This window comes from Pavona decussata, unplaced genomic scaffold, assembly GCF_977016875.1.
Source record: "Pavona decussata unplaced genomic scaffold, jaPavDecu1.1 SCAFFOLD_46, whole genome shotgun sequence".
In the NCBI taxonomy this organism is placed as follows: Eukaryota; Metazoa; Cnidaria; class Anthozoa; order Scleractinia; family Agariciidae; genus Pavona; species Pavona decussata.
This window is the reverse complement of record NW_028145468.1, coordinates 580,790-593,940: the sequence shown is the minus strand read 5'-3', so window position 1 is coordinate 593,940 and position 13,151 is coordinate 580,790. Positions and strand designations below refer to the sequence as shown.

Below are 13,151 nucleotides of genomic sequence, written 5' to 3'. Positions count from 1 at the left end.
CGTTCTTATTGAAACTCGCCCGCGCGTTTTTACTTGTAACTTCTTCAAATGGATGTATCTGGCACTATAAATTCGATTTAAATGTTAAGAAAGCTATGTTCTTGTCCCCCTTTAAGGCGGGGGTAAACCTGAAAGCCGTTTCCATGCCGCTTAAAATCGGTTTAATGGAAATATCTCGTTCACGTTTCAAGCAATCCAAAAACTCTCTGCTTATCCCGTAAATCTATGTTGTTGGGTGTTTTGTGAATTTTTAGGCGAATTTTGGGTATATTTGGGAGGAGATAGTTTTTCTAGAAGGATTGGTTAAATCAAGAGAAGTAAGAAATATTGAAGATTTAGTGAAGTTTTAAAATTAGAATTTGTAGTTATAATTAATAAACGGATACCAAGTTAGTCCACTAGAAAACTGGGGTGCTCTTGCGTGGGTATCAACTGTCTGTTGGTGTTTTAAAAATCATTTTCTTTCTTTTATCTCTTCTTCAAACCTCTTAAAATTCCATTCAAATTCACGTTTACCCCCACCTTTAAGGGGGCAAGAACATAGCTTTCTTAACATTTAAATCGAATTTATAGTGCCAGATACATCCATTTGAAGTAGTTACAAGTGAAAACGCGCCTTTTAACATGTTAATATAACAATAAAAAAAATGAATAATAATTTGAGCAAAATGCTCCCCCGTCTCTGCTCCCCCCTACCCCCCTCATTGGGGTAGAGTTACTGAATATTAACGGCAGACTGATCCCAACGGCGGAGGTGATGAGCTTGATAGAACAAACAACAAAAGCTAGAATAACTGAAATATATTTGTTTTTTAGAAAAACAAATTTTTGCCCGATATTTCGGTTTGCAATACAAACTTTCCTCGGGGGCTGAACGAAAGAGAAAAGTGAGAAACATAAAAGGATCGTTACAAAGAAGATTTAAAATATAAAACGCGTGACAATGATTGGTTGTTTAGGACTAAGTTACAAGTGTGAGACATGTCATTGGCGTGTTTCCTCACACTTGACATAATGAACGAAAGAATGAGTGACTGATTGACTGACCGAAGGAAGGAAGGAAGGAAGGAAGGAAGGAAGGAAGGAAGGAAGGAAGGAAGGAAGGAAGGAAGGAAGGAAGGAAGGAAGGAAGGAAGGAAGGAAGGAAGGTAGGTCGTGGCTGATTGAACTGACAAACAATGAAATGAAAAGCTGTCCTGGAAACATTTCTTTATTAAACTTTCCTGAAACCCAGACATTTCAGTATTCCTGGTCACAGAAAAGAAAAAACTATACTGAGATTGAAAATGGCAATTAAAGTTTAATGCTGTGTCGAAATTCTTTGAGCACATAATTTTAGAAAACGCTTCTTGAAAAACGATTCATGTAAATTCTTAGATCGCGTTCGATTGACTCTATCTCGGAATAAGAATAAGCGAAACAGTACTTAGATTTCTCTCTTTCAGTAAATTTGCAAAAACATTCCTGCAAACATTCGCCGACACATGATCATTTTTAAAGAGCGACTTTGCACTCCAGTACAGTCGAACTTCCGCTAACGGACGCCTTCCGTAGGCGGACACCTCTCGTAAGCGGACACTTGGTCATGTTCTCAGCTACATACAAGCACCAATATTTTTAACCTTTTTAACCTCCTATAAGCGGACACCTCTCTTAAGCGGACACTTTTTCTGGCCCCAAGGGTGTCCGTTTACGGGAGGCTTGACTGTAACTCCAAAAACCTCTTGTGAGGGATCTCTTGTCATCATTGTATGTATTCCTATTCCGTAATAGGGTCAGTCGAACGCACCCTTGATAACAATAACAATAGCCTAGTGGTAACACACCAGAGTTTAGAATTAAACGTAAATTGTTTACCGTAAAGAGATTTGACTGCTGATGTTTGGAACGTTAGCCCTTTGTCGAAAGAAGGGCTAACGCTCGAAACGTCAGCACTCTGATCTCTTTACGGTGACCAATTAACCTTAATTAAGTTATCAACTCTGGTGATAAACCAAACATTTGTTATATGCGATGAGTTTTGTTTTCAAGCACGGGGATACGACGAAATTTAACAAAAGTTTTTTTTTTATTGACAAGTCTCTTTGTTGAAAAACTGGCATGCCAATTCTTGAACAATAAGATTTGTCAAGAGACAGGTATCGAGCTTTGCTTGTAGCAGCCAACAAAAGAAACTTGTTAAGGAGCCTCTTAAGTCGATTACACTCACAAAATCTAACTTGTTATAAACACGTTCACTCTTTACATGAGATCGAGTAAAAAATGTCAGAAAACGTTTTGTAACACTTGCTCGTATGTATAAAACTGTGTTGCGGCCACCACCAAAAAAATTTCAAGTTAGTTTGTCGTTCGTTTAGACAGGTAAATACAACTCAGTTATCAAGGAACATTGTTTGGGAAAAATTTTCGCCTCTCACGAACGAACAAGTAAAAACTGTCAAAAAACAATTGTCACGGAGAACTAAGTCGTATGGAACCAGAGGAACTTATACACGCAAATATTTTAAAAGTAGAGAGATTTAGCATCGCGTTTACGTGAAACGGCAAACGTCATCTTGCTGTTTTACGTTTCACGCCTATCTGGTGTGAACCTTTCGACTTTTTAGCTAGAATCAGTTGTGAGTTTCGATGTTTAGCGACTTACTAATTATTGTGGTGAGTTCATGAAGAAAAGTGCGGTAAGGAGTGAGCTATACAGGATTTTTAAACATGAAACTTAATTTTCCCTTCTATGAGTTGCTGGAAAAATTATTGGGGTACTTGTTTTCAATAATTAACTACTTATATGTATAAGAAAAAAAGGAAAGAATACTTACGAAGTGCTCACGTAGACGGTAAACGGGAAATAGCCAGTTTTCACGTAGAAACAGGAACCGGCAAACGCGAATAATAGCGAGAAAATCGTTGTCACGTGGTCATTTTTGCCGTTCGCGTCTCACGTATACGCGATGGTAAATCTCTATTGGAACTAAATTCAGTAAAACCGTAGAACTAAATATACTCACCTGCACTTATCTTGGGATCTGTTGCCGAGCTAAGTTAAGAGTTGTTTTTTTGAGCTGTGATGCGTTGTATTTTTTTAATATTTTCAAAAACTAATTTAAAAAAATTAATTCTAATGTCACCAAATCATTTTTCGTTTTTCCCTTGCAAACTGATAGGGGCGCCCCTCACAATTTACAAGGGAAACCTCTGGGAACAAGGGTCTAAGGCTATCCTCCAAACCTATCTGTGGTCTTACTATTAACTAATTTCGCCAACCACCTTCCGTTGACATTTTCTGAATTTTATTGAACATTGAGCGCAGAGAGAAAGCAACTTCAAATGCGTAATTTTCCTTTGACTTTCGGAAAAATTTTGCAATGGTCACCACTGCGCGTGAGATTTACAGCCTGTTATCACTGAGCGATTTTCCATGAGCGTAGAAAATGACAGAAAAGTTCATGTTTTGTTTTCCACCATTTTTATTTATGTCCGCCGAGATACTTCGAAACAAAATATTTGTTGTTAAGGTGGCCGAATACAGTTTTTTAGTGTACAGGTGTTAGAAGACGTTATTTGGAAACTATGCATTTCTGGACGTCCAAAATTGGTATGGTGTTGACTAACTAAGAAAGAATGTATTTTCGTACGTCTTGTTGAGCTAAGTACCGTTTCCATGGCAACGCAGCGAGCTATTAAACGTCCATAAATAGTAGGTTTCCTTTATTTTTAGAAAATGTACTCATTAGATTTTTTCCATTTTTTGTATCCAGAAAAACTCACAAAACACTGACACAGTTGCACTATTTTCATGTAATTTTAACAGAGAGATCTCCTGTAAATATTGATTTTGCATTTTACTGTTTTGTGAAGATACCCTCTGTTAGATTTAGGTTTCTCTTTGTAGGTGAGTTACGCTTTAGGGAACTATTTTCATGCCAAATTTCACGAAATTCTAATAAGCGGTTCCTTAGAAAACAGTTCATTTCCACGAAAACAAGCAGTCGCAATTTTTTGCTCAAATGCGCATGCGTGGCTTTAATTGGGTTTCATGGCAAAGATGAAAAGCATGCAAAAGGTCTTGGTGAATGACTTTTTTGCTCGGAAAGAAAAGAAAAAGAGTCCAGAAACGAGAAACTTAGTTATTTAGGATCAAAACTTAACTTTATTATCCATTTCATGTGAAATTGAGGGATCACTTCATCGACCGCCGTATTTGCGTACCACAACCCTAGCGCGCGCTTAATAGCATCACTAACAGAATCTATAAAGCGCGCGCAAACTGTGTTCGGCCACCTTAAAAGATCAACTTGTTTGACAAATGGGTGTTCTTATACACGTGACAATTGTTACATCACCAAGGTACATAACGATTGGCAGTATCGCACCCGATCCAAGCGCCTCTAGAGCATGTTTATTTGTGATAACATATTCAACCTGATTTCAATGACAAAAATATATTGGAAACGAATTTCCACCTTAACTTCCTTACCTTGTGAACCACTTTAGGTGCTGTTGATTTATTTCTTGATATATCTATCATCAGATAAGCATTTGATGAATGAACTTTTTCTCATTTGGCATATATTAATGATCTCCCGGACTTCTGCCAACCATGGTCATTGACTCACTCACTACTTCTGAACTACGTAGAACTATTATCCAAGGTTCAATCTTCTTCGATTATTTTCAACTGAGGTTGCAAGCTTTACGAGGCACGACTTACATACTGATGCTTTCGGCATTGCTTATAAAGATCTACATATGGTTCACCAACAACTTGAGTAGGCGAACGATTGTTTGATTGGATTAAATGCAGTGTAATTTGCGAACCAAGAGAAGGTAATTCAACTCCCTATAAATGAGTCCTCGATATTCTATGCTTTACTCATGTTGTTTAACAGCTTTTGAGCTTGCTTACCACATGGTTTATTAATCCAGATTTCTATATAAACGCCTGAGAGCAGGCCACTCTGGTCATAGTGGCAAGAATGGTGGGTGGAGCTTCTCGAAATTTTTATCAGCTGATAACAAGTAATATAAATGTCGCCATTAAACCGCTGAGTACTGAGTACAGATTTGAAAAACTAAAAGTTCAGGAAAACTATTACCTCCATGAGTAACTGCTCAAATTTTTCTAAACGAAAAAAATGATGCTAATTCTGTCAATAAACGGAAGCAGCTTTCCTAGTGATATTCATCGAAATATTTCAGTTGATACCTTACGGGTTCATGATCAAAACTTTACGGAAGCTTGAATATTCGAATTCAGGATTTCCTGGTTCCTGCGCACAGACGTATCTATAATTTCCTTTCAGAGGAACTTGAAGAAGTCAGATCCGGCTTCTTTCCTCTCAAAGGAAACAGGAGACGCTAGTTTTCCTGGTGTTTATAAGATCAAGTTTTTGATCATTAGCTTTTAGTTTTCCTACCACCAAAGCCTGGAATTGGTGTAACACTTATGGAAATTCGTGTAGAGGAGTGAGTATAGTCTGCACGTTATAAAATGTTTTTGTATCCATGTTTTGTGAAACAACAAGCTTTATTTACAGGATCGTAAAACGTAGTTACAATATTGCAAAACTTTCAAGTTTTACAAACTGAAAATTACATCATTACGAAAGAAAGTAACCGAATGGAAAACATTAAAACCCATTAAACTAATGTTTCTCGTATATCGTATACGGCATTAGAAACAAGGATCATTCAGTATTGACTCGGACCTATTATACCTTGCGCGTGAAAAGGTACTTCGAAAAGAAAAAGTTGACGTTTAAAACAACTGTATGTTATAACTTTAAGAAAGAGAGGATCCTCTCTTGCTGTAAGGCTCTAAAAAAGCATCTCAGCCCAATGTATTTTATACGACACACCCCCAACCTCGAGGCCATTCTGTCCAGACAAGTGACTTGTGTGACCCTGATACGCAAACCACTGACCTGTGTATGGTGAACTCAGTAACATTACGTGTAGTTCCTATTTTCTGATAGTGATAGTCGGCGAGAAGCGAAACATGCAAAAAAGCGCGAAAGTCGCTTCCTCGCGCGATAACTCGACCCGCGTGATCATAGAGGACTATGCCTTCAGTTTCCGCACAGTTTGGTATGTTCCAAGTTTCGCTCGACTTTGCTTACGAAACAAAGATGACTGTTCATTGTTTAATCTTAGGTGAAAATGTTGTGGTTCAATTTTTATTTCTATTTGTTTATACTCATATACAAAAACAAAGGAAAACAAATATTGAACCAAGGATAAAATTGAACCGCAACAAACACACTTAATTGTTGTGATGAGCTTAGAGCATGCCAAAGAGACTTGGCTTCTTTTCAATCTTGGCCAGGGCCGGTGAATTACCTCATCCGTTCATAAGAATAATTTCACGGTTGTACTGATTTAAATAAATCTAAAAATCAATGTGCATACGCCGCATCTAGTGCATATCCCACACGGGACGCCAGAATTATATATCAGAATGGGATGTGCATTAGATTCCAAATACAGTTTTTTAAAAAAGCTTGAATTTAGCCAAACAAAAACGAAAGAATTTATAACAACTTTCGCCTTCCTTTTAAAAATTTTCATATATTGCTAAATTGTGTTCCATCATGAAGCGTTCGTTTTGCATCGCAATTAAATACTTCTGGTCCAAATTTTACCGCACGAAATCCAAGCGTTCTCATAGAATCGTATTGCTATGAATGGCGGCAGTCATAGCAATTGGCAATCTGCAACTTTCTTATTTTTATGTTTCTTACATAACCGGCCCAAGTTCCGTTGAACACTGGCTACAAAAGGATGCTCAGTTCCATGTTTATTTACCAAAATAGTCAGCGCACGTTCGTAATACTCCTTTGCCTGTTCCAAGTCACCTTGGTCACGGAGTACATTAGCCAAGCTGTTATACGAACTGCCGACATCGACATGTTGATCTCCCTGCTTTTGTATTCGAATAGCCAAAGCACGCTCATGATACTCCTTCGCCTGCTGCAGGTCACCTTGGGCACGAAGTACCTTAGCCAAGCTGTTATACGAACTGCCGACATCGACATGTTGAGCTCCCAGCTTTTGTAGTCGAATAGCTAGGGCACGCTCAAGATACTCCTTCGCCTGCTCCAGGTCACCCTGCTTACTGAGTACAGTAGCTAAGTTGTTATAAGAAGTGGCGACATCAACATGTTGAGCCCCCGACTTTTGTAGTCGGATAGTCAGGGCACGTGTATGATACTCCTTCGCCAGCTCCATGTCACCTTGCTTACTGAGCACAGTGGCCAAGTTGTTATACGAAGTGGCGACATCGACATGTTGAGCTCCCAGCTTTTGTAGTCGGATATCCAGGGCACGCTCATGATACTCCTTCGCCTGCTCCAGTTCTCCTTGGGCATTGAGTACGAGAGCCAAGTTATTATAAGAAGTGGCGACATCGAAATGTTGAGCTCCTAGCTTTTGAAGTCGAATAGCGAGGGCACGCTCACAATACTCCTTCGCCTGCTCCAGCTCACCTTGCTTACTGCGTACGGTAGCCATGTTGTTATAAGAACATGCCACATCGACATGTTGAAATCCCAACTTTTGTAGTCGAATAGCCAGGGCACGCTCACAATACTCCTTCGCCTGCTCCAGATCACCTTGCTTACTTAAAACAGTAGCCAAGTTGTTATAAGAACTGGCGACATCGACATGTTGAGCTCCCAACTTTTGTAGTCGAATAGCCAGGGCACGCTGATAATACTCCTTCGCATGCTCCAGGTCTCCTTGGTCACGGAGTACTGTAGCCAAGCTATCATAAGAAGTAGCGACATCGACATGTTGAGCTCCCACCTTTTGTAGTTTTATAGCCAGGGCACGTTCATGATACTCCTTCGCCTGCTCCAGGTCACCTTGCTTACTGAGTGCAGTGGCCAAGCTGTCATACGAAGTGGCGACATCGACATGTTGAGCTCCCAGCTTTTGTAGTCGAATAGCCAGGGCACGCTCACAATACTCCTTCGCCTGCTCCAGATCACCTTGCTTACTTAAAACAGTAGCCAAGTTGTTATAAGAACTGGCGACATCGACATGTTGAGCTCCCAACTTTTGTAGTCGAATAGCCAGGGCACGCTGATAATACTCCTTCGCATGCTCCAGGTCTCCTTGGTCACGGAGTACTGTAGCCAAGCTATCATAAGAAGTAGCGACATCGACATGTTGAGCTCCCACCTTTTGTAGTTTTATAGCCAGGGCACGTTCATGATACTCCTTCGCCTGCTCCAGGTCACCTTGGTCTCTGAGCACAGTAGCCAAGTTGTGATAACAACTGGCGACGTTGACATGTTGAACTCCAGGCGTTTGTAGTAGAATAGCCAGGGCACGCTCATAATACCCCTTCGCCTGCTCAAGATCACCTTGGTCTCTGAGAACAGTAGCCAAGTTGTGATAAGAACTGGCGACATTGATATCTTGAGGTCCCAAATTCTGTAGCTGTAAAGCAAGGGCACGCTCGTGATACTGTTGGGCGTGGTCAAACTCACCTAGTAGACGATGAACATTGCCAAGCAGAGAATTGGCGAATGTGAAAGCATCTGCGTCTCTAACGACCCCATTATGCACAAGTAATTTTAAAGCCACATTCAGGATCCCTTTAGCGGTGTTAAACTCGCAATGGTTCATACATATCTTGCTGAACCTAACGAAATAATCTGGGTAGTGTCTAATATTCAAAGTCAGGTTTTCGACGAGTGTGACTATGTCGTCTCTGTTATAGGTAGCTTGAATTTCTGTGGTTAAGGACTTTATATGAGGAACCACATGGCTGCTGTTACCAACACAATCTAAGTCATCTAACAGGTGGTCATTTATGAAGTGATTAAATGATGTGATGGCCCCGTGACAGATTTCGAGATTTTCACAATCCAAAGAGTTTTTAGTTTCAGATGTTATCACGTTGCGCACGACCTGATGTACACGAACGTAGACGCCAGTATCGTCCTCTTCAAATAACAGAAGTTGGCTCCTTTGAATCCGCATTCGAATCATATCGTCATCCTTCAATTCCTCATCTGCATTCCGAACGTAGTTTAACACAATTTCAATGTTTAATGGTTGTTGAGAACAAAGCGAAAGAAAACTGAATGTGTGTTTTAAAACTTTGTCTGATGACATCGCATTTTTCACGGCTAATGTAATCGCTGCAGTCATGGATTTTGGATAGCTTTGGTTTGTCTCACAAAGAAGGCTCTCAGTTTCAGCGCGCTGGCCTTTGTTTAGCTTTTCCAGGTAATCTTTCCAGCCATAGTTTGAAGATCCTTTGCTCTCACGAACTTGTTTGACAAATGTGGCGGCACTTGCTAAAGCAAGAGGTTGATAGTCTAATGTCCGCGCGACTTCTGCTTCCATCTCACTGTCAGTGATACCAGAAAGCGTGGCTAATAAGGAAGTGGCATCAGCAAGCTCCATACCCTTGCTCACTGGGATGTGGTTAATGAAAGAGTTTGTTAAAGGGATGAAAGCAGTGTCCTGTGTTGTGATCAGCATTTGTCCTCCTAACCACTGCTCGTTCCCAGGCTCTGGCAAATGAGCACTTACTTGTGGTATACTGGTAACATTGTCAACTACCAATAGCCACGACGTGTAAAGCTCAACTTTTGTGCTAACTAACGTCTTCAGATTTGCTATCTTGTTTTCTATCTCTGAATTCTTAGAACTAAGGGTGTTTGTAATTGCATATTCTGAACACTTCAACAGTCGAGCGAAAGAGACAAACGATTCTAACAGTGAGTCAAGACTGTCAGCATTGAGAGTCATTACAAATGCAGTGTTTGTGACTTCTTTGAGAAATCTCTTTGCGATGAGCCCAGCTAACTGAGATTTGCCACTTCCAGGATTTCCTGAGATGTAAAGGTAACTTAAGCGGTTTTTGTTGCCTTCTTTGAGTTCCTTCAGCTGTTGGGTTATTTTAGTCACCTCATCATCTCTACCAGCAACGTCGTGGGACGGCTTTGGAGGGAGAATGCAAAATGAGGAAACTTCATTCCGAAGCTGATCATCAAGGACTTGTCTTTCACTTTCTTTTTCTTGAAGTTCAGCTACTTTTTCTTGAATTTTTTCTTCTTTCTCTTGAAGTTCCTGATGGAGGTCGTCAACTTTTTTCAAGATCTTTGCCAACTCGTCCGTTGGAAAACTTCTCTGGTTTTTTATTTCCTGAACTCGCAAGGTGGAGAGCCCGAGTGCTTGGAATGCAACATCAACTCTAGTTATGGCATTATGTAACTCTGGGTCTGAGAGATGGCCTCGTGGAATGTGAGCAAATTCCTCATTACGAAATGTTCTGAGGTCATCTACATTTGACTTGACAACTGCGTTAACACTGTTGCCGATGCAATCCGAGTACAAGATGGCATAAAAGAGCATGGTGCAATCCCACTCAGCTCGATTTCCGTTTATCATGGTCGCTAAAAGTCTCGCATTTCTTGTTTGGTTTCGCGGAGATTCCCCGATATAGAAATCCAATCCATTTCTTGGCTCGTCCTTCCATTCACCTAATGTAGCCTTGTAGCGGTTGTCCCATTCCTGTTTGAAGATTGTTCGGAGACCGTCAGCTAGTACATCAGTGGTGACACAGCAAATCCTGAAGTAGTTAAGTTGTTCATTGCTGAATTTTGTTGCAGCACCCATATTCAGCTTGGGTGACTCAAGGCTCTATAAAGTAATACTTTTCTGTTAGCAAAGGCTTGTTGGACATTCGGTGGCTTGTTTCAAGCATTAACGCTCCGTTCGCAAGTCACGTTTACGTTTCTAAAGGCGTTTTGTCTGTGTGTGTTGACAGCTTAAACGTACGTTATCTTTAAGAATGTAAGAGAGATAAAGTCTCGTATAGAGAAAATTATCTGCAGGGGCGTAGCTAGACCATTGCGCAGTGTGCACACAGAGGGGTAAAAATTGAGCGCCAAAGGCGGGCACAGCTAGTGGGGTCTAGGGCATCTCCCCTCCTCCCCCCCCCCCCCCCCAAGCATGCTCGAAAAATGCTATTTCCAGCCATTTCCGCGATAATTTTGTGAAGATTTTAACAAGTGAAACTAGACGCATTACTGCGTGTACTCGGGTTTCTCTTATAGAAATAACTTTTGTTTACATGAATAAACATATCTCGCGATAATAAGACTCGATTACCAGCCGCTGTTCGGGAAATGAGTAAATCGAGCGTAGCGATACCAGTTGCCTTACAACAAAACCGCGACAAAGTCGATTTTGTTGTGGCCGTTTTAGCGGTCAAGAAGTGCTTTTGGCGATTAGTATCGACGGAATGAGTATTTAACAGACAAAATGGACTTGATTTGGACTATCAGCTTCAAAATAAGAGAGAACCTTTGTATTGCGTACGTGGTTACATATCCTGATATGAGAATAATTATAATAAGCATACTTCGCATAGGGAGATCTCATGTCTTTTCTCACCTCGATTGTCACCATTGAATCTTTGTATACATTTACAGTTAAGTGAAAAAATATCACAATCATCAAATATGGAAATAATAACAGTGTTTGCATAGCCATCACATATACAACAAGAAGTGCTTTGACGGTTATGGAAATAAGTGTTTACGGTGCTTGACTACTACATGTGCGCGCGATTACAATAATTGTAGAGATGATGATCAAAACACGAAAGCAAAAATTAAAAGAAAGAATATAGCTTAAGTTTAATGGCCTTAGCTCCCACGAGTCTCCTGTAGCTCAGTGGTAGAGCATCCAAACTAGTAATCGGTAGTCCAGGTGTTCGCAATCTTCAAGTGTTCTACCGGCTTCATTTCCGGTAGTCACGGATGATTCTCTCAGCGTTTCAATCTCCATAGACAGCTCACTTAATCTAAGTTTCTCGATAAAGGATTCACTCGGAAGAGTTCCCTCGTAAAAGTCTCACATAAAGTTCATGGGCCCGCCCGTTCCAAAATGGACACTCGTAATGTTTTAGTGTCGGTCTACCATGGATTTAGCGTATTAGAGATCACGGTATTAATATTCAAGCTCACAATCCCTAAGATTCCACCAAAGACAGCTTCACTTGATCAAGCGTGCAAACACTCTACACACCATGTGCTCCGCCGAATTTTCGCTGACCTTTTCTACGCATACTCTAATATCTCGCGCACGTCCACGCGCACGCGCAGAAGACGTCAAAGGGCTATTAGCGATTTGTGACAGGAAAAAAAACCGTGCCTACTTTTAAACTCGGGCTTTTCTTTGGAATACAAAATATTGACGGCAGACTGATCCCAACGGCGGAGGTGACAAGCTTGATAGAATAAACAACAAAGCTAGAATAACTGAAATATATTGATTTTAAAAGAACAAATTTTTGCCCGATATTTTGGTTTGCAATACAAACCTTTTTCGGGGCTGAACGAAAAAGAAAAGTGAGAAACATAAAAGGATCGTTACAAACGAAGATTTCAAATATAAAATGCTTGACAATGATTGGTTGTTTAGGGCTAAGTTACAAGTGTGAGACGTCACTGGCGTGTTTCGTCACGTCTATTCATACCCAGGGTGCAATGTCTTGTCTTGATTAAATGAGCTTTACGAGCCTTTCTAACTTAGTCTCGTTTGCTGCGTATAAGTTCAAGCGGGATTAGCTGGATGTCCTTGATTCAGTGGCCAGGTTGGTTGAAATGTAGCGAGGCAGGAGTAGGATTGATTAGTTGATGGTGATTCAGGATAGATCTGCGGTGTTCCCAGAAACGTTCATTGAGTTGGCGCTTTGTCTCCCCCGAGTTTAAAACATCACTTTCGTTCCTTCATGGAATTCATAAATGCAACCACCCACGATGCCTAACTTGCTCATTTCTCCAAGAAGGTCAAACGAACTATACTTTTTTCAACACTGACGAATTACGTAAAATTACCGACTTACATATCTTGTCATTCCAAAAACCTCATCTACTTAATCCAATGTAAGAAGTGCCACTCGCCCGGAATGGACCAGGAGATCACGTAGACTTGCGTTACGTAGGTGATAACTGGCGATAACTAATTTAAATAGTTTCTTTTCCGCTATTGTATTTTTAATGCCTTAGCTTTTTAGCACTAGGTTTACTGCGCACGGCTCTTTAGAAGACCACTTTTTAGTGATAAGGATTCCGTGGATAAATAAAGTTGTTATTATTATTATAATTATAATTATAATTATAATTATA

The 13,151-nt window shown here is 40.3% G+C and overlaps 3 protein-coding genes across 4 annotated transcripts in view; all 3 read right to left on the bottom strand.

Moving 5' to 3' along the window:
• LOC146482334 (uncharacterized) overlaps positions 1-13,151 on the bottom strand; it is a 65,570-nt gene that overhangs the window by 10,803 nt on the left and 41,616 nt on the right. The window lies entirely within an intron of this gene.
• The window catches only part of LOC146482336 (uncharacterized), an 88,514-nt gene that overhangs the window by 63,652 nt on the left and 11,711 nt on the right, over positions 1-13,151 (bottom strand). For both annotated transcript variants that reach the window (XM_085107170.1, XM_085107169.1), the window contains exon 2: positions 5,715-10,656. In XM_085107170.1, the coding sequence (XP_084963296.1) occupies positions 6,691-10,632 (3,942 nt within the window). In that variant the 5' untranslated portion in view covers positions 10,633-10,656 and the 3' untranslated portion in view covers positions 5,715-6,690. The remainder of the gene's footprint in view (positions 1-5,714; positions 10,657-13,151) is intronic.
• The window catches only part of LOC146482337 (uncharacterized), a 53,363-nt gene that overhangs the window by 28,540 nt on the left and 11,672 nt on the right, over positions 1-13,151 (bottom strand). The gene's annotated exons all lie outside the window — the stretch shown is intronic.